Source organism: Ahaetulla prasina, chromosome 4 (assembly GCF_028640845.1).
Source record: "Ahaetulla prasina isolate Xishuangbanna chromosome 4, ASM2864084v1, whole genome shotgun sequence".
NCBI lineage: Eukaryota > Metazoa > Chordata > Lepidosauria > Squamata > Colubridae > Ahaetulla > Ahaetulla prasina.
The window spans coordinates 148,755,237-148,776,946 of NC_080542.1; the positions used below are offsets into that span (position 1 = coordinate 148,755,237).

The 21,710-nt window shown below is 45.3% G+C and overlaps 1 protein-coding gene across 1 annotated transcript; it reads left to right on the top strand.

Moving 5' to 3' along the window:
• Positions 1-21,304, top strand: LOC131197578 (unconventional myosin-Ig-like). The gene is made up of 12 exons (XM_058181816.1): positions 1-146; positions 3,191-3,399; positions 4,921-5,014; positions 5,802-5,967; positions 6,405-6,458; positions 9,259-9,357; positions 10,528-10,644; positions 12,448-12,654; positions 14,044-14,189; positions 16,950-17,064; positions 18,686-18,856; positions 20,510-21,304. Exons 1-12 carry the CDS (start codon positions 52-54, stop codon positions 20,705-20,707), a joined length of 1,671 nt encoding a protein of 556 aa, XP_058037799.1. The 5' UTR covers positions 1-51; the 3' UTR covers positions 20,708-21,304.
• Positions 21,305-21,710: the final 406 nt, after the last annotated feature.

Sequence of the window (21,710 nt, forward strand, 5' to 3'; positions counted from 1 at the left end):
CGAGCGAGGACGGTTGTCTGTCCCAGCAAACGGACTAACTTCTCCGGGAACATGGCAGAGCAAGAGAGTCTAGAATTTGGGAAAGCTGATTTTGTCCTCTTGGACCAGGTGACAATGGAGGACTTCCTGGAGAACCTGAAGCTCAGGTAAGGTTCGGAAGGGGAGAGGAAGCGAACAATAAGTCTTGTTTCTGAGGAGAAGTCAAGTGGTCTGGGCCATTGGTGGCTTCTAAGTCTTCTGAGGGACTCAGAACAGCCAGGTAGAGATTTCTGGAAAAGTTCATAGCCTTGATGGAGATCTTTGTCATTGGTGGCTTCCCAATGGAGGTCCTTCATCTTGTTCTTCAGAACCTGTAGCCTGGCAGAGTCTGTAGGGCGAAGAGTTGTGGCCCACATTAGTGGGAAAATCCACCGTTCCGTCAAACTGAGACTTCTGGGCAGTTCTGTGGTTCAATACTGGAACTGGAAGTCAGTTTGGTCTGGTGGTTAAGGCACAGGGCTAGAAACTAGGTGGCGGTGAGTTCTAATCCCGCTTTAGGCGTGAAAGCCAGCTGGGTGACTTGGGACCAATCACTGGGAGATTGTGAGTTCTAATTCCATCTTAGGTATCAAAGCCAGCTGGGTGACTTTGGGCCAATCACCAGGCAATGGTGAGTTCTAGTCCCGCCTTAAGCAAGAAATCATACTGGGTGACTTTGGGCCAATCACCAGGTGACGGTGAGTTCTAGCCCCGCCTTAGGCATGAAAGCCTGCTGGTTAACTTTGGGCCAATCCCTGCCTCTCTCTCAGCCCAATCTACCACACAAGGTTGTCGTTGTGGGGAAGAGAAGAGGAGGAAGGACCACAATAGTCATAGGTATGCCTACCTGTATTCATTCTTAAAATTCAAAGATTTTCAGAGACGTCAGTAACCTCTTGCTAAAGTTGCTAAAGCCAGTTGTTAAGTGAATCGGGGGGGGGGGGTCATTAAGTAAATCGAGTCCCGTCCCTTCCCCACCGTGGCTTTGCCTATCAGGAGTTGACTGGGAAGGTCATGGATGATGATCACGTGATCTGAAGGAGCTGCTACCATCATAAATGTCGGCTGGCGGCCCCCAGAGGAAGATCCTTCTCTGTGGGGGCCCCCACTCTTTGGAACGAACTCCCCCCTGGTTTACGTCAAATTTCTGACCTTCGGACTTTTCGCCGCGAACTGAAAACATATTTGTTTGTTCGTGCGGGGCTTTCTTAAATTGTTGAATTTTAAATTTTAAATTTTCTCTCTAGTTTTAATTGGGGTTTTTAGATTCATAATTCTTAATTATTTCGGCCATACTGTATAATAAGTTTTTTAATTGTATTTTAACTGTATATTGTTCTTTTTTATCCTGGCTGTACACCGCCCTGAGTCCTTCGGGAGAAGGGCGGTTTATAAATCCAATAAATAATAATAATAATAATAAATACATACCAGCTACCAGGCACCCAAATTCTGATCATGTGACCATAAGGATGCTGCATTGGTTGTAATTTCCTGGCTGACATGCTTTAAGCCAGGTGGACTTCCACTCCCAGAATCCTTTAGGATCTCCGGACTCCATGCAAGCGGGGGGGATTCTGGGAGTGGAAGTCCACCCTTCTTAAAACCGCTCCGTTTGAGACGCACAGCTCTACGGCAACAGAAGCGACATCGGGCAAGCCCCCTTTTCAAACTAACCGGGTTTATTCCGAGCCAGAAAGTCACCTCCTTAGACGGAGGGAGTGGTGGCTCATACTGAGTCACGCTGGAGGAAGCAGAGGGCAGAGACGGAATCGAAATGACTCAAGTCAGAGCTAATTTTGAAATCAGGAAACGCGCCACTCGCACTCGGAGCCTGGCTGCCTTCGCTTCTCTTTTTTCCATATTTATTCTTTTTTTTCATTTTATTTCTTTGTTCCATTTGCTTAAAAGAAAACCCATCTCCCCCGTACTGATACGGCGAGTCCTCGGCTTATATTGGTTCATTTAATGACCGTTCCAACTTACGATGGCACTGAAAAAAATGACTTTTTTTCACACAACCATTTGTTTAGTGACGCTGGCACTGAAAAAAAGAGCATTTTCACACTTATGACCGTTGCAGTTACGGAATCAAAATGCAAGTGCTCGGCAACCGACTCATATTTATGACGGTTGCAGCGTCTTGGACTTACATAATCCCTTTTTGTGACCTTCTGACAAGCCCAATTCACTTAACAACCAGATCACTAGCTTATCAACTGCCAGGATTCACTTAACAACGGTGGCAAGGAAGGTCGTACAATGAGACAAACCTTTAACTAAGTAAATTCTCATTTAATGTCCAAAATTTGGGGGTCAATTGTGGTCATAAGTTGAGGACTGCCTGTGGTCCTCTTTGAATGTCCAGAATTGTATCCCAAATTCCCATCGCTAAGCAAGAAAGAAGTGCGAAGTGAATGTTGCCTTGTTTTGTGACCTTTGCTGACACCGTTGTTAAGTGAGTAAATGGATGGATGGATATTACCTCTCTATAGCTAGTCCTCACTTAATGTCCACAATTGGGGCCCAAATTTCCATCGCTAAGCAAGAAGGAAGTGCAAAGTAAATTTCACCCTGTTTTATGACCTTTCTTGCCACCGTTGTTAAACAAGTGGAGGAATGAAAGGATAGATGCATATTATCTCTGTATAGATATTCCTCAACTTACGGCGGCAAATTTCAGAGTCCGGAATTTCCGTCACTGAGTCAGACAAGTTGCTAAGTGAGTTTTGACTCATTTTATGACCTTTCCTGCTGCCGTTCTTAAGCAAATCCCTGCAGCAGTTATGTTCGTCCCAAGGTCGTTAAGTGAACTCGGATTCCCTGTTGACATCGATCCTCAGAAGGGGATTAGTGGCGACCGTCATAAATACAAGTCAGTTGCAGAGCTGAATTTTGAAATACGTGAAAAACGGTCATGGGTCCCTTTTTTCAGTGCCATGGCTTCATGGTGAGGACAATTAACCCATGGAACTCCTTGCCACCAGAAGTGCCTCACCCTGGATAGATTGAGTGCCCGTTGGTCGAGTACGAAACAACACAACGATCAAAAGATTGTTCCCCAATTCGAGGCACATGGAGTTCTTCTTGCCGTGATCCCACCACAAATATGGTCAACCTGTAAGCCTCCAAGATGCCTCCTTAATCGTGTCTCCACCTTTGGCCAAACCAGGTTTGAGAAGGGACGCATCTACACCTACATCGGGGAAGTTGTGGTCTCCGTTAACCCATACAAACCTCTGTCGCTCTACGGGAAGGACGTGATCGAGCATTACCGGGGTCGGGAACTCTATGAGAGGCCGCCTCACCTCTACGCCGTGGCCGACGCGGCCTACAAGGCCATGAAGAGACGGGCCATGGACACCTGTGTGGTCATCTCAGGTAGGGTTCCCACACCTCTCTTTCCCCATCCAGAACAACCATCTTGATCTATCAAGTTGGAAGTTGGCTTGACGTGGATTACGGAGGTGGGTTCAAGTCAGAATAGGAACGATGCTGGAAGGGAGGTCTTCCTGTCCAATCCCTGCTCAAGCAGGAGGCCCTTACAAAATAAAAAGACTTGGAAGGGACCTCGGAGGTCATCTAGTCCAGCCCTCTCCTCAAGCAGGAGACCCTCACAGAATGACACAGTTGGAAGGGACCTCAGAGATCATCTAGTTCAACCCCCTGCTTGAGCTGGAGACCCTTACAGAATAACAAGAGTTATTCTGTTATTCTATGATTCAGCAGGGGGTCGACTAGAAGACCTTCAAGCTCCCTTCCAGCTCCATTCTGATTGATGGTTTGCAAGCCCCACAGGTTAAGATTCAGTGGGGCATTGACCCATCTAGAGGGCATCCAAACAGACCAGGTAGGTGTGCAGGAAGGAGACGGACCAACTCAAGAATGTTTAGCTACATTGCCAAATAGATTCAGCAATTATGATGTTGTTCTCTTATATAAGCTGCATTGCTGAGAATAGAATAGAGTTGGAAGGGACCTTGGAGGTCATCTAGTCCAATCCCCTGCTGAGAAGGAGACCCTTACCGAATTAAAGAATGGCAAACTGGAAGCGACCTCGGAGGTCTTCTAGCCCATTCTCCTGCTCAAACAGGAGATCCTATCACCATTTCCGACAAGTGACCGTCCAGTCTTAATTCATCAATCAATCAATTAAGCTAATAATCATTAACTTAATGATTAAGCTCATCTCTGAATCTTTGTGGGGTCCTTGGTGCTCTTGGAGCGGGGTGGTTTTCTTGCGGGCATTTCATGACCCAACTAGGGAACGTCATCAGGGCTAGAAGACAAAGGGCATGGGGAGGAGGAGGAGGAAGAGGAGAATGACTGTTTTCTGAGCTTGGTGGTAATTAGATAAAGAAAAGTCTGCAAGAAAACCATCGAGCTCAGAGAGCACCGAGAACCCCAAAGTCGTTGTCCTCCTCCTCCTCCTCCTCTTCCTCCTCCTCTTTCTCCTCCTTCCTTCTAGCCCTGATGAAGTTCCCTAGTCGGGTCATGAAACATCCGCAAGAAAACTACCCAGCTTAGAGAGCACCCAGGACGCCAGTCCTTCCTTTTCCCCCTCCTCCCCCACCCCTTCTAGCACTGATGATGTTCTATAGTTGGGCCATGAAACATCTCCCTTTTCCTCTGGCCCTCCTCCTCCCCTTCCTCCCCTCCTTCCAGCACTGCTGCTGTTCTCTAGTTGGGCCATGAAACGTCTTCAAGGAAACCACCAAGCTCGGAGAGCCCAAAGGACCCCACAGTCCTCCATCATGTCAAGGCCACAGAAGGAATGCCAGAATAGACACGCATACACCTGTACACACACACACACAAGCACCCCCCACCCTCCATCTCACCCAGATCCAGCCATTGACAAATTTCTCACCGAGATCCACCTATTTTCTTGGTCTCTTTTAGGAGAAAGTGGGGCCGGAAAAACCGAAGCCAGCAAATACATCATGCAATATATCGCGGCCATCACCAATCCGAGCCAGAGGGCTGAAGTGGAAAGGTAAGTTGAGTTCCAGGTAGTCCTCAAGTTACAACCCTTCATTTAGCGACCATCCAAAGTTACAGCCACCCTAAAAACAGGGACAAAGCACCGTTTTTCACCCTTATGACTGCCGCAGCATCCCTGTGGTCGCGTGATCAAAATCCTGGCCACTGACTCATATTTATGACGGTCGCAGCGATCCCTTTTTGTGACCTTCTGATGAGCAAATTCTGTGGGGAAGCTGAATTTGCTGAACAATGATGTGACTCACTAAAGAACTGCAGGGATTCGCTTAATGACGATGGCAAGGAAGGTTGCAAAATCAGGTGAAAGTCACTTAACAAAGGTCTCGCTTGGCAAGGGAAATTTTGGGTTCCGTTGTGGTTGTAAGTCGAAGACTAGCTCTATAGAGGTAATATTCATCCATCTATCCATCTGTTTCACAACCTTGGCAATTTGGTGGAACAACTCCCAGAATTCCCCAGCTGGCATACTTTAAAGAGGCGTGGTCTCCAACTCCCAGAGTCCCCCAGCCCATCTTAAACTGCTAAGGTCACAAATCACCACTCTAGAACCAGGAATACATAAAATAAAATAAACACCTGATCCACCGCCATTTTTAAAAAACTTCTTCCTAACAACCCTGCGAGGTAGGATAGGCAAAGCGAAAGCAGAATAGGCCAATGGGGGCTTCCTTGGGGGGCCAGGAGGAGCCCTAAAATCCCCCATGAAGGCCAGATATAACTGCTGCTTCCTCCTCCCCCCCCCCAAGTCATTTTTTTTGTCTTTCTCGGACTTTCTACAGGGTGAAAAATGTCCTGCTCAAATCCAATGGCGTTCTGGAGGCCTTCGGCAACGCCAAAACCAACCGCAACGACAATTCCAGCCGGTTCGGCAAATACATGGACATCAATTTCGACTTCAAGGGAGATCCTACGGGAGGACACATCAGCAACTACCTGTTGGAAAAGGTATGGTGTCTGCCTGTGTGTGTGTATCAAACCAGGGGTTTTCGAGTCAGAATCAACTCACGGACTCATCCAAAAATCCACGTCGATGGAGAAGAAATGGGGCATCTCCGAATAAGGGACTCCCGATGCTTTAAGATGGGTGGATTTCAGTGCCCAGAATTTTGCTGGCTGGGGCATTCTAGGAGTTGAAGTCCTCCGGGCTTAAAGTTGCCAAGGTTGGAGACCCTTGCTTTAAGACAGGGAGGACTTCAACTCCCAGAATTCCCCAGGTGGCATTGTTTAAGAGGGGTGGGCTGCAACTCCCAGATTAGACCCTCAGAAGGTGGGATCGCCTCCCTTGGTGTCTTTAGCTGCCGTATTGTATGTGTTGGCTTTGGGTAACAAGGCTCGACTCGACCCAAGTCCTCCAGATTTTCTACCTTCTCCATCTCTTGCAGTCGCGGGTCCTCAAACAGCAACCAGGCGAGAGGAACTTCCATGCCTTCTACCAGGTGAGTTGACTTCTACTATGATGGAGGAGCTGTCAGTATCCTCCTTTCTTCTTGCTTTGGCTTTTGGAGGTCATCTGGCCAGTCATCCAGTCATTCTGGATGAGATTCAGATTTTACCAGGGTGGCCATCGTGGTCTAAGTTGAGGTGTCCAAGGGCTTCCTCAGTTAGAACATGGACTTACCCTCTTTGACGAAGTTGTCCTTTTGTGGGAACGTTGTGGTGGCCAGGCAAGATCCCGTCACGTGTCCTCTGGATCAGGGGTCTCCAACCTTTGCAACTTTAAGACTTGTGAACTTCAACTTGGGGCCTGGGTACTTACGGGACCGCCTGCTGTTACCTCATGCCTCCCACCGTCCCGTACGCTCTCACAGAGAGGGACTTCTCAGGGTGCCGTCCGCCAAACAATGTCGGCTGGCAGCCCCCAGGGGAAGATCCTTCTCTGTGGGGGCTCTTATTCTTTGGAATGAACTTCCCCCTGGTCTACGCCAAATAGCTGACCTTCGGACCTTTCGCCGCGAATTGAAAACATATCTGTTTATTCGCACGGAGCTAGCTTAAACTTTTTAAACTGTTTAGTTTTTAAATTTTAAATTCTATTTATGTTTTAAATTGGGGTTTTTAGATTTTAAATATTTTAATTTCTCGGCCAATTGTGTAATAAGTTTCTTAATTTAGTTTTTAAATTGTATATTATGTATGTTTTTAGCCTGGCTGTACACCGCCCTGAGTCCTTCGGGAGAAGGGCGGTCTAGAAATTTAATAAATAATAATAATAATAATAATAACTCCCAGAATTCTGGGAATTAAAGTCCACAAGTCTTTTAAGTTGCCAATGTTGGAGACCCCTGCTCTAGATGAGGATCATTCTGGAATCCTAAAATGTTTGCTAGTTCTAAGATGGTGATCAAGTTGAAAAAAAAACCCAAGAAAGACACATTGAAATCGTTCTAAGTAGTTTCCTTGATAGCTAGTCCTCAATTTACGACGACAATTGAGACCAAAATTCCCGTTGCAGACAGTTGTTAAACGAGCTTCATCGCATTTTACGATTTTTCTTGGCCCACTCGTTAAGCAAATTGCTGCAGCTGTTGAGCTTGTAACATGGTTGTTAAATGAATCTGGATTCCCCTTTTGACTTTGCTGATCAGAATGTCACAAAAGGGGATCACACGACCCTGCAACCATCGTTGTAAGTATGAGTCAGTTGCGAACCGTCTTGAATGTTGATCCCGTGACCACGGGAATGCTGCAAAGGTTGTAAGTGTGAAAAACTTTGAACACTCACTAAACAAAGGTTGTAAGTTGAGATTACATATATTGAAGCTCACCTATAGACAGAATATTGCCAACTTGCAGCATAAAACATAGAACCTGGGAACTATTGAGGAGGACCTGTCTTCACCCTCATTCTCATACACAAAGTCTCTAAAATGGCTATTTTTTGCTCTTCTGGGATGCAGCTCTTCTCTCCCACCCAAAAATCCAGACTGTGTTCCATCAGGTGGCCAAAGAACCACCTTTCCCATCTTCCTTAACTTACTTAATGGTTTGATCTATTAATTGATATATAAAAATAATTAATATATTATCTCCCCCTGGAAAATTCTCTTCATGTTGAGCTTTTTGATTCACTGAACAGCCATGTGATTCATTGAACGACTGCAGGGATTTGATAAACAATGGCAGCAAAGGAGAAGAAAAGGTCACGACCTCGGATGCAACTCCTCTAACAATTGCCTTGCTTAACAACAGTACCAATGGTGATTGTAAGTCAAGGCCAACTTGCATTATGGCTTCTTCCAAAGGATCTAGGATAGTTTAGTGTCATATTTCTCAACATTGGCAACTTGAAGACCAGTGAAATCTAGTCCTCCCTCATCCTAGAGAGTTCATTGGAGGACTTGTACCGGTCAGTTTCTCACACTCCAGTCTGCCCAGGTAGACTGGTGGGTTCTGGGATGGACAGGATGGTTGATCCCATGTTATCCACTTTGAGTCACTTAGAGAAAAGGTAAGACACAAATTCAGCCAAAAAAAAGCCACCCAGATGTGCCTATTTTACAGGGAGTCCTCGACTTACGACCACAACGATTGCTAAGTGAGACATTTCTTAAGGGGGTTTTGTCCCGTTTTACAACCTTCCTTGCCACATTTGTTAAGCGAATCCCTGCAGTTGTCAGCTTAGTAACACAGTTGTTAAGTGAATCCGGTTTCTTTGTTGACTGGGCTTGTCAGAAAGTCGCAGAAGAGGATCATGTGTCACTGCAACCGTCATAAATATGAAGCCGTTGCTGAGGGTCTGAATTTTGCCACGGGAATGCTGCAACGGTCATAAGTGTGAAAAACGATCCTAAGTCACTTCGGTGCTGTTGTTAATATCTCTTTGTTTATTTTTAATCCTGCAACTTCCCCATGGTCATCTATTTTCTTCATTAATTGGGGTCCAGTTGTTTGCGGTCCCTCTATGTTGAATACCAGGTCATCTGCAAATGCCCTGTAGTTTGTATTTTTCTTTTTTTTATCCCCATCCCTTTTATTTCTGCGTCATGCCGATTATTTCTATTTAAGCACTTCCAACGTCAAAATGAATAGTTAAGGGGACAATGGACATCCCTGTCTTGTGTCTTTTTTAATATTAGCATTCTTGGTTATGTCCCCATTTCCAATCACTTTTTCAGCCTGTTTAGTATATATTGCCTTGATCGTATTAATAAATTTTTCACCAAATTTAGGTGCTGTTGTAATGTCGAACGGTCACTGAATGAATTGTTGTAAGTCGGGTCACTTTTTCCCCTCCAGTTGCTTCTTGGTGCCTCCGACGCAAAGCTGGAATCTCTCCACTTGGTTGGAGACCCAATGGCCTACAGGTTTACCAAGGAAGGTGGTAGTAATAACAGGGTAAGTACCACTCCGCTGAATCTATGGCAAGTCCTTCTGGTGATAAGAAGAATTAGAGAAACGTCGATTGTCCGTAAACCAGTGAGGAAAATAATCACAGAAAATTAAGTATACTGGAAAATGTTACAAAGAGGCAGATTCGTGTACAGGTAGACTTCTGACCACAATCAAGCCCCAAACATCTGTTGCTAATCAAGACAGTTGCTAAGTGAATTCTGCCCCATTTTATAACCTTCCATGCCACGGTTGTTAAGTGAATCACTGCCGTTGTTAAGTTAGCAGCACAGCTGTGAAATGAATACAGCTTCCCCATGGGCTTTTCTTGTCAGAAGGTCACAAAAGGGGATCACGTGCCCTGGGAAACTGTGTCCGTCATAAGTACGAGTCAGTTGCCAAACATCTGAATTTTGATCCCGTGACCGTGGAGATGCAGTAATGGTCATAAAGTGTGAAAAACGGTCATACGTCACTTTTTTCAATGCCATTGTAACTTTGAAATGGTCACTAAATGAACGGTTGTAAGTCGAAGACTGATCGCAAATACCTCTCAGTTAATCTGTGAAAAATCTCAGAATTTGTGGTTGTATGTGTTAATATTTGTACTGGGGCAGCTAGTCCACAATTTGCAATGGTTCGTTTAGCGACCATTTCAAAGTTACAACAGCACTGAAAATGTGCTGTTACAAATGCGTTACAGCCATTTTTCACACTTAACGACCGTTGCAGCATCCCCATGGTCACATAATCAAAGTTCAGACTCTTGGCAACTCATACTTATGACAGTTGCAGCGTCCTGGGGGGGGGTCACCTGATATGCTTTTGTGACCTTCTGACAAGCAAAGTCAATGGGGAAACCGGATTCACTTAACAACCATGTGACTAACTTAATGTGGTGATTCACTTAACGGTGGCAAGAAAGGTCTTAAAGTGAGGCAGAATTCACTTAACAACTGCCTTGCTCAGTCACAGAAATGTCAGACTCCATTGCAGTCATAAGCCGAGGACTATATATCAGTTTAGACAGCCCAAGGCTGAATGCACCCCAAATTAATTCATAAGTAGGGTGAATGTGAATATCCAAGCCCTCCCCTGCCCGCGATTAATTCTTGTTCTTATTTTACCCCTTTGGTTGTTCTCCATCGATGGCCTTGTACCTTCTGCCCCCTCAAGTCTTTGGAGAGTGAGAAAACCAACTATCAATCCGTCCTGGATGCCATGAAAGTGATCGGTTTTACTTCTGAAGAGATCAGTTCCGTGCAGAAGATCCTGGCAGCCATTTTACACTTGGTAAAGAACATTGATTTGACATTTTATCGGCTCACCTTTCGAGGTGGGCCAACATCATGTGAACAACTAGAATATCGCTTTCTGGTATTAGGGTTTGATAACATGATCTTGAAAACTGATAAGAGATACTTCCTGCCTCTTTTTATACTGAAGAAAATCAAGATGAGTCACCCTTACATTTCTTCCTCACCCTTTCCTGTCTAGTTAAATTAATCCAATGTGTCCTGGCCCCATCGGAGCCTGAATCTGTGGGGTCTGGAGGAGAAGACAAGCTAGAACTGGAGATGACAGAGAGCGAGGGGGAGGAAAACGGGGAAGGACAAAGCCAGTCAGGCTAGGGTTTTCCATGATTAGAACGGCTTGTAGTTAGGGAGAAACGGGGGCCGGAGGGCCAAGAAAGACTAAGAAGGAGAGACTGAGCTCAGCCAAGGAGCAAGGACCACCCCCTCCTGATCCTCAAGCGCGGAGAGAAGAGAGAAGGCGAGAACAGCACAGACTGAGCCAGCTACTCGGGAGGGAGTGCCACGCCCTTCTTCACAAGGCACACCTGGGGACTGAGACTTAAGGAGACGCTGTGGAGAGGGGCATTTGTCGGGAACAAGTGTTGAATTTGTGGAGCCTGGTGTGCACTTGCCGACATCTGGAGATTACTCTGCTCTGTCTTCTACTGTTGCAAACTTGCCCAGTTTGCCTACCTCGCTGCTACTGGCCTTGCTTACTGGATTACTCGCAGCCAGAGGCTGTTGAAGGTGCGAGTGAGAGCTTGGCTCCAGGACATGTAGTTAATGTGGGGACATTTGGGAGTAAAGCTAGAGCAATAAGGAGGAGTTATTCTCTGGCTGTGTTGCTTCAGTGCCAAGCCCTGGGTCGTCACACAATGCTTACAGAATGGTTGAAAAGTTCTTTCTATCACGAAGAGGACGATTAAAACGTAACTTTCTTGTAATAAGATAGGATCTTGGCCTCTGATAGAGATGCTTCCCCTCTCCTTTTATACTCAAGAGAATCAAGACGGATCGATCTTGAGGTTCTTCCTCACCCTTTCCTGCCTAGTTGAGATAGCCCAATGCTTGCAGAACATTGCTTAAGTGAAACCCTGCAACTGTTAAATTAGTAACAGGGTTGTTAAGTGAATTGCCTTATACACTGTAAGCCGCCCTGAGTCTTCGGAGAAGGGCGGGGTATAAATGTAAACAAAAAAAAAAAAATCTGGCTTCCCTGTTGATTTTGCTGGTCAGAAGGTCGAAAAAGCGGAACAGGTGACCCAGTTAAATTATTTGAATACTTTAACAACCAGTTCTCTGCCGTAATATCCGGCTAGGTGGGCGTGGCCATAGTGGGCGTGGCCAGGGGGTGTGACAGGCAGCACTCCACCTCCTGAATCCCCCTGGGAGCAAAAATGGGCCACGGGGGGGGGACGGGGGACGTGCTGCGCCCCGCGCCCCGTTTTCGGCCTAGTAGGCCTCCCTGCAGCCTCCTGGGAGCAAAATCAAGCTCCTGGAAGGGGCGGGGCCAGCCAGCAATTTAACTACTGGTTCGCCTGAACTGCCTGAACCGGCTGAATCCCACCACTGACGCGACCCCAGGACCCTGCAGCCGTCATTAATGTGAGCCAGTTGTCAAGAAACGGAGTGTAAATCATGTGACCCTGGGGATGCTGCAAGGGTCATAAGTGTGAAAAAAGGTCCTAAAAAAGCCCCTTTTTCCAGGGCCATTTAAACTTCGGAGAGTCGCTCAGCGTTGTAAGTCGAGGACTAGCTGCATTTAACATCTGACAGATCTTTTCGTCTCCCGAATTTCCAGGGCAACGTGAATTTCATCTGCTCTGGCGACGAGGTGGCCGTCGAAGACCCACAACTGGTGTCCTACCTGGCGGAGTTGACCTCCACCGAGCCGGAGAGCCTCCTGAACAGCCTCCTGTATCGGACGGTGGCTGCAGGCGGTGGGGAGGTCATCCAAAAAGGCCACGGTTGCGATGAAGCGAACTACGCGCGGGATGCTTGCGCCAAGGTAACGGCAGAGTTCGGCTGGACACGGCACCTTCCGTGGTCAGAGGGGGCTTTGGGGGATGTTCATGCGGTTGCTCAGGTGCCTCCTTGGGGTGCCAGCCAGGAGCGTTTCTTTCCTAGGGATACAGAGACCAGGCAAGACCTGTATGGAGGTCTCAAGAATAAGCGGATATTTGGTTTGGTTTTGGTTTCGTTTACAATTTTCTCATTTCAATTTTTTCAATTTTTATTTTTGTTATTTTATTTTATGTTTTATTACATTTTATTTATCTTAATTTAATTTTACTTTAGTATTTTATTTATTTTAATTTAATTTTACTTTAGTATTTTATTTATTTTTATCTTTATTTTTTCATAATGTTTTATATTACTTATTACTTATTTATTTATCTTGATTTAATTTTACTTTAGTTTTTTTATTTATTTTAATCTTATCTTCATTTTGTTTTACTGATCTTTAGTTAGTATTTTTTATCATCTAATTTTAATTTTACTTTATTTTACCTTACTTTATTATTTTTATTTTATTTTATTTATTTATTACTATTTTTATTTATATCCCACCTTTATTATTTTTATAAATAATTCAAGGTGGCAAACATACCTACTATTCCTTCCTCCTTTTATTTTTCCCACAACAACCACCCTGTGAGGTGGCTTGGGCTTAGAGAGAGAGAGAGAGAGACAGCCCCAAGTCACCCAATTGGCTTTTGTCCCTAACGTGGTACTAGAACTCACCATCTCCTGGTGATTGGCCCAGAGTCACCCAGCTGGTTTTCATGCCTAAAACAGGACTAAAACTCATGTCTCTTAAGTAGTTGGCCCAAAGTTGCCCAGCCAATTTATTTGGCTAAGGTGGGACTAGAACTCACTTTTTCCTGTCATTGGCCCAAGGTCATGCAACTGGCTTTCATGCCTATCGTGGGACTAGAACTCACAGACTGGTGATTGGCCCAGGGTCATCCAGTTGGCTTTTATGCCTAAGGTACAACTATTCTCCTAGTGATTGGTGTCACCCAGTTGGTTTTTCTTCCTAACATGTTACTAGGCATCACCGTCTCCTGGCGATTGGTGCAGGGTCACCTAGCTGGCTTTCTGGCCTAAGGCAGGACTAGAACTCACATCTCTTGATGGCTGGCCCAACATCACCAAGCTGACTTGCCTGGCGAAGGTGGGACTAGAACTCCCATCTCCCGCTTTCTAGCATGGCTTCTTCGCCACCGGATCAAACTAGCTCTGAAATTTAAACTCTTGCGTTTCCTTGCTATTACCCAACTTGGTGTGACTTCACGGCATTTTGAAGAGGACAATTTTTAGGTGGGGGGGGGCTTAAACTCGATTCATCCCCAGCACGATGACCCTGCGGTCTTGTCCCCGTGTTCATCCACAGGCTATTTACGAGCGGCTGTTTTGTTGGATCGTGACCCGTATCAACGCAATCATCGCGGTCAAGGACTATGATCCTCGTATCCACGGCAAAAATACGGTCATTGGTGTCTTGGACATTTATGGCTTTGAGATCTTCGACAACAACAGGTAGAAGTCACCAGGGGAATCCTTGGATCGTACAAGCAATCCTCACTTAACGACCAAAAATCGGGCTTGGGATTTTGGTCGTAAGTTGTTGCAGTCGTTTAAATGGGCCGTTGCTAGCTGGCCTCAATTTTTTGACTGTGTTGTGATGATCCTAAAGGGAGTCACCAGGGTCATCCTGTGAATTACACGGTTGTTAAGGGAACCACATGGTTGTTAAAGTGAAGACATTCTCTCAAATTGACTTTTTTTGCTGGAAAGTGGTAAAAGCTGACAAAAACCATGTTGCGAATCACTGTCACGTGACCACGGGAACCTGAAACCGGTCGTAAAGACGAGCCAGTCGTGAACCATGTGATAGTGTGCTTAATTACAGGACGTCCTCAACTTACAACAGTTCATTTAGTGACTGTTCGAAGTTACAATGGCAGTGAAAGAAATTGACTTATGACCGTTTTTTGTTGTACATCCCCATGGATACATGATCCAAACTCTTGGCAACTGACTCATCTTTATGTCGCAGGGTCATGTGATCCCCTTGTGCGACCTTCTGGGAAGCTAAGACAACCGGGAAGCCTGTTTCATTTAACAACCGTGTTGCTAACTTCATAACTGCAGTGATTCACTTAACAACGGTGGCAAGAAAGGCCATAAAACAAGGCAAAAATACACTTGACAACTGTCTTGTTTAGTGACAGACATTTGGGGCACCATTGTGGTCATAAGTTGAGGACTGCTTATACAACAGCAGTTGTAACTTTGTGTGCTGTCCAGCTCTCGCTCTCTCTCTCTCTCACACACACACACACATATGTATTTGTGGTTTATCAATATTCCCCTGCAACTCTCTTCACCCAAAACCCAGAATTGTCCCAACAAAATCCAGCCACAGGCAGACTGGTGCTAGTCCTCGGAGCAATGGCCAGTGGATCCACACAACTCTTAAAAGTTTCCCAATCCAAATAAACCCACCAGGCAAGATTAAATCCAAAATGCAAGCGGGTTCCTGAGAGGGAAGAAAAGTCCAGAGTTCGCATGGCACGATCCAAGTTCAAGACACGGTGTGGCATCCAAAGCGAGGCAGGAATCACAACGACCAAAAAATACACAGCTAAGGAAATGAACACGTTATTCCCAGCATCGCTTCCTACTCTCTGTTGTGCTAAATAGCCAGCTTCTGGTGCAGCCCACCAAGAGCAGAGAGGCTTCCTCCTGGCGAGCTAGCGGGCTGACCTTCTCTGCTCCTGCCTTCGCTCTGGCCCTACCTGTTCTTGGATCAGGTGCAGAAGGCAGTTCCCCTTCCTCATCACTAGCCGGCTGTAGCAGCATGCTTTCTCCACCGAAGCCTCTGGGTTGCTCTGCTCTAGCTATGTTTGAGCCAAATCCCACACAGGTGGCCATTTGGAGCCATTCTTCAGCTCCTTTCCTGCCTGGAACGGGTTCATCTTCCTCCGAGCTGACATCTGGAGAGATAACCGGGGAAGTGCCTTCGCAAGTACTACTCAACTGCTTACTTGTGAGGAAAACCCCTTTTTATTTAACAAGGCAGAAATAAACTGTGTACATGGACAAAGCTCCAGGTAACAAGTCCTTAGATGTTTCCACAAGCATAGCAGTCTCTGCTCACACCGGCTGAGCTCATTGCAATGTCTGAGTTCCCAGCAGGGAGGCTCAATTAGAATAAAATAGAATAGAATTTTTTATTGGCCAAGTGTGATTGGACACACAAGGAATTTGTCTTGGTGCATATGCTCTCAGTGTACATAAAAGAAAAGATACCTTCATCAAGGTACAACATTTACAACACAATTGATGGTCAATATATCAATATAAATCATAAGGATTGCCAGCAACAAAGTTACAGTCATACAGTCATAAGTGGAAAGAGATGGGTGATGGGAACTATGAGAAGATTAATAGTAGTGCAGATACAGTAAATAGTTTGACTGTGTTGAGGGAATTATTTGTTTAGCAGAGTGATGGCCTTCGGGAAAAAACTGTTCTTGCGTCTAGTTGTTCTGGTGTGCAGTGCTCTATAGCGTCGTTTTGAGGGTAGGAGTTGAAACAGTTTATGTCCAGGATGTGAGGGATCTGTAAATATTTTCATGGCCCTCTTCTTGATTCGTGCACTTCAACCCCAACACAAAGAGTCCTGGGTATTGGCAAAGTAATCCTGGAAAAGTAATCGGACAAAGGGACATCTCCTGTAGCACGTACGGTGGTCTACAACAACCGGTGCCTTCCACACCCCTCCTCGTTACATTCCAGCCAGAGAGGGGCTTGTTAATGTCTCCTTCTTTTCCCGGATAGCCAGCCCCCAGCTCTCCATTTTTCTCCTCTCTTCTCTCTGCATATACGCACATCTGGGATGGGCCCCATCTGTTCCTCCCCCTCGCTCAGCTCAGGCCCCGAAAACAGGTGTTTCTCTGCCTGAGCGTGAGTAGATGGGCACTGCTCTGCATCTGGCTCTTGAGTCTTCTTGCTTCTCTGTTCCTTCCGCAGGCTCCGATGTTGACCTTGGCACCCCCTCCACCTTCTCTGACTGACTGTGGAGCTGGCAGTCAACGAACCACAACACATCGTGGTGGGGGGAACTATCACACTTCGACAATAACTCATAAGTAAATTTCTTTGAGTGTGTCATAATTTGGAACGGTTGTTAAGTGATCAATCATTAAGCAAGGAATTCCTGTACTTAGATGCGCGCTTGGGGAGGCAGGTTTGTTGGACAATGCTCCTGACCTTCTAAGTCTCTTCTTCCAGCTTTGAGCAGTTTTGTATCAACTACTGCAACGAGAAACTTCAGCAGCTGTTCATCGAGTTGATCCTCCAGCAGGAACAGCAGGAATACCAGCGCGAGGGGATCGAATGGCAACACGTGAGTCCCTTAAACGTTGACACGACCCTCCAAAGTTGCTTATGATCTGAAATTAACTTTTTTCCATAAAACTGGGGAGTTCAACGGTTACAGTTGAAACTGGACGTATACGGTTAGTCCTCGACTTATGAAGTGGGACCGGAATTTCCATCGCTAAGTGATCTGGTTGTTTAGTGAACCGTGCCCAATTTTACGATATATTTTTTTGCCGCGGTTGTTAGGTGAATCACGCAAATCCCTTTCCCCCCATTGAATTTGGTAGGAAGGTCACAAAGGACGATCCCTTGAATCCAGGATTTTGCAACCGTCATAAATACATGCCAGTTGCCCAGTGCCCAGATTTTGATCATGTGATCGTGAGGAAGCTGCAACCGTCGTGAGTGTGAGGAATGACCCTTTTATCAGCACTGTTGTAACTTTGAACCGTCGTTAAATGAATGGCTGTATGTCGAAGGCTAGTCATAAGTCCCTTTTCATTAAAGGAATGGTATAAATCAAATAATAATAATAATAATAATAATAATAATAATAATAATAATAATAATAATAATAATAATAATAATAATAATAATAATAATAATAATAATAATAATATTTTAATTTATAGACCGCCCTTCTCCCGAAGGACTCAGGGCGTGAACAGCCAGTTAAAATACAAAACAAACCCATACAATAATTAAAAACTACCCCTAAAAAACTGGTCATAAGTCCCCTTTTTCAGCACCGTCGTAACTTTGAATGGTCATTAAATGAAATGTTGTAAATCGAAGAGTACTATAATGTACTGTACTATAATGGGCAAAGCGGTTTTTCAAATTTCACACTCTCTAGAGCGGTCATTCTCAACCTGTACAACTTTAAAGATTTGTGAACTTCAGCTCCCAGAATTCCCCCTCCCAGCATGGTTGGGGGAATTCTGGGAGTTGTGGTCTACACACCTTTTTTTTTTTAATTCAAAAGTTTTACAGAAAATTTTCCCCTTTCCCCACCTCCCTCCCTCCCTTCACAACCCCTCCCCCGACTTCCCGGAACGAGCACAAGGTATAGTTAAAAATAAAACAAACATATGCTAAAAAAATTTTGTCCCAACTTAATTATACCCCTACAATCAATTCCTAACTTCCCCCGAAAACAATCAAAAATAATACATCATAATCATTCAAAAACAGTCTGATAACTCTTAGTCTGATATCTACGTTGAATATAGTCAATCCATTTTTTCCATTCCTTTAAGTATCTTTCTTGCGTATTGTCTTTCAAAAAGGCTGATATCTTCGCCATCTCAGCCAAATTGGCAACTTTCAATATCCATTCTTCTATTGTAGGTACTTCTTTTTTCTTCCAGTATTGTCCTATTAGTAATCTTGCTGCTGTTATTAAATTTAAAATCAATTTAGTCTCAATTACTGTACAGTCCGTAATAATTCCCAACAAAAAAAATTGTGGCAGGAACTTTATCTTCTTTTTCAAAACATTTTGTAAAATCCACCAAATTTTTATCCAAAAGGCCTTTATATCCTTACAAGTCCACCAAATACACACCTTAAAGCAGCCAAGTTTGGGGGGAAAAACTGTTTTAACCCTTCCCTTGCCAAGCATCAACTCTGTCTTCTCTCGACAGATTGAATATTTTGACAATCAAATCATCGTCGATCTGGTGGAAGAGCCACACAAAGGGATCATCGCGATCCTGGACGAAGCTTGCTTGACTGTAGGCAAAGTCACCGATGCCCTTTTCCTGGAGACCATGGATACCAGGCTTGGCAAGCACCCCCATTATACCAGCAGGAAGGTAAGAGGATCGTAGGAGTAATATCCCGTAAGGAAGATAATCCGAGGATCCTTTACCGCTCCCATACAGGATAAGGGGAACAAAATTTGGCGATCGCGTAGGGACGCTTTTCGGGGAAGGGTTGTGTTTTTATCTGAATAATCTGGATGACACTGCAGCAGCGTAAAAGTTAAAGAAAGCAACAGTGCAATTCGACACCAGGGCAGCTATAGGGAAGAAAGGGGGCAGGCAATTGGTGACAGGCAGTCCTCGACTTACGACTGTAGCATGAACCAGAATCTCTGTTGCTAAGCAAAGACGTTTTTCAGTGAGTTGTTTCTGGCTTCCTGAGCTTTTGGGTTTGGCAAATTGCTGCCATTGTTAAGTGTATCACACCACTGTTAAAAAAGGGACGCGGTGGCTCAGGGGCTAGGACGTTGAGCTTGTCGATTGAAAGGTCGGCAGCTCAGCGGTTCGAATCCCTAGTGCTGCCATATAACAGGGTGAGCTCCCGTTACTTGTCCCAGCTTCTACCAACCTAGCAGTTTCGAAAGCACGTAAAAATGCAAGTAGAAAAATTAGGGACCACCTGTGGTGGGAAGGTCACAGCGTTCCGTGCACCTTTGGCGTTGAGTCATGCCGGCCACATGACCACGGAGACGTCTTTGGACAGCGCTGGCTCTTCGGCTTTGAAACGGAGATGAGCACCACCCCCTAGAGTCGGGAACGACTAGCACGTATGTGCGAGGGGAACCTTTACCTTACCTTTTTACCATTGTTAACCAGCTTCCTCAATTGACTTGGCTTGTCAGAAGTTGGCTGGGAAGGTTGCAAATGGCAATCACATGACCCCGGATGATGCAGCCATCCTAAATACATACCAGTAACCAAGTGCCTAAATTTGACGATGTGTTTGTGGGAAATGCCACAATAGTTGTAAGTGCGAGGACCAGTCATAAGCCACGTTTTTCAGTTTCATTGTAACTTTTGAAAAGCCACTAAACGAATGGTCGTAAATTGATCATACTATTATGAAGCTTTCCGAAAGCTGTCCTTTAAAATTGGAAACAGAATCAGAATCGAGCTGGAAGGGACCTTGGAGATCTTCTAGTCCAACCCCCTGCTTAAGCAGGAGATACTAGGGTCTCCTGCTCGAGCAGGGGGTTAGACTAGATGACCTTCAAGGTGCCTTCCAGCTGACTTTTGGTTGATCAATTAGATTTGTTTTGTAAAGCCAAGTTAGAAATTTCAACCGTTACAGTCAGTCTTTGGGCCTGGAATTTTGGTCATAGGTTGGGGTGTTGGTGAAACGGATAATCACGTGAGCTGACTCAATGTTACGACCATTTCTTCAATGGTTGTAAATTGAATCACCACAATTGCGAAGTGAAAAACATGGTTGGTAAGTGAATCCAATCTACACAATCCCCCCTTTTGGGCTGTTTTTGGCTTCGCCACATGAGAACAATTCGGATTATGCGAGCGGGGAAAACATACCGTTCCTGTCCTAATGTTCTCTTTTTTAATTGCATCCAATTTGTATGGTTATTTCATGCTTATACTTACATATACTGTTACGTTTGACAAATGAATAAATAAATAAAATAAAATAAAAATACACCCACACATTACACAACCACACCTTGATCCGCTTCGGCTTGCGTGTTCCCACAGCTCAATTCCACTGACAAATCCATGGAGTATGGACGCGATTTCCGGATCAAGCATTACGCGGGAGACGTTACGCAAGTGGCTTTCCTTAATCCTTTCCTTTACTTCCCCTTCTGCTGGTTGAAGAAGCATGGCGGTTGTTGGGGAATTCTGGGAGTTGAAGTCCAAGCATCCTGCCTATTGGGGAATTCTGGGGATTAATCTCCACCCACACTAGCTGGGTAATTGGGAGCGGTGCAGTGGCCTAGAGGTGGAGCTCTTGCCTCACAATCCAGAGGCTGTGAGTTTGATCCTAGATAGAGGCACATATTTCTCTCTCTGGCACGTTGAGATTATAACTCCGCCTTGGCAACAAGAAGGGCATCCGGCCAGTAAACACTCACCGTACAAGGGATTATGGGGTCATTAAAAGACGATGCTAGCTAGGGAATTCTGGGAGTTGAAGTCCAGGCATGCTGGCTGGAGAATTCTGGGAATTCATATCTAAGCATGCTGGCTGGGGAATTTTGGGAGCTGAAATCTACCCACCTTAAAGCAACCAATTTTGCCAAGCATAGGTTTGCACTGGTCTGCTATAGGTCAGGACAGGAAAAGGACAGAGAATAGGAGCTGGAAGGGACCTTGGAGGTCATCTAGTCCAGGCTCCTGAGCATCGTGCTACACAGGAAGGCTCTTCCCATCCATCTCGGATGAACCCCGCTCAACTGCATTTCTGAATCTGGGTTTCAGGTATTCCGTGGAAGGATTTCTTGATAAGAACAAAGATACGCTGTTCCAGGATTTCAAGCGGCTGCTTTACAACAGGTAGGTGGAGCTGAGGAAGTGGGAGAAGCCTGGATTTCAAGAACACTCACCTCAAGTGGACAGTTTGGTCATTGACCTCGGCGGACAGGTAGTCCTCGTCTTACGACTGCAATTAAGCCCCACATTTCTGTCGCTAAGTGAATTTGGCCCCCTTTTATGACCTTTCTTGCTACCATTGTTCAGTGCATCCCCGCAGCTGACCTCTAGAGGACCTCTAAGGTCCCTTCCCTGTTATTCTATGATTCTCTCTTGCTTGATTAGGGGGTTGGACTAGACGACTTCCAAGGTCGCTTCCACCTCTATTATTCCATGATTCCGTAAGAGGACTGGCCCATAGATTTCCACTGCTCTCCTCTCCTCAGCCTTCTGCACATCAGGCACTGGACCCAGCTCTTCCTCC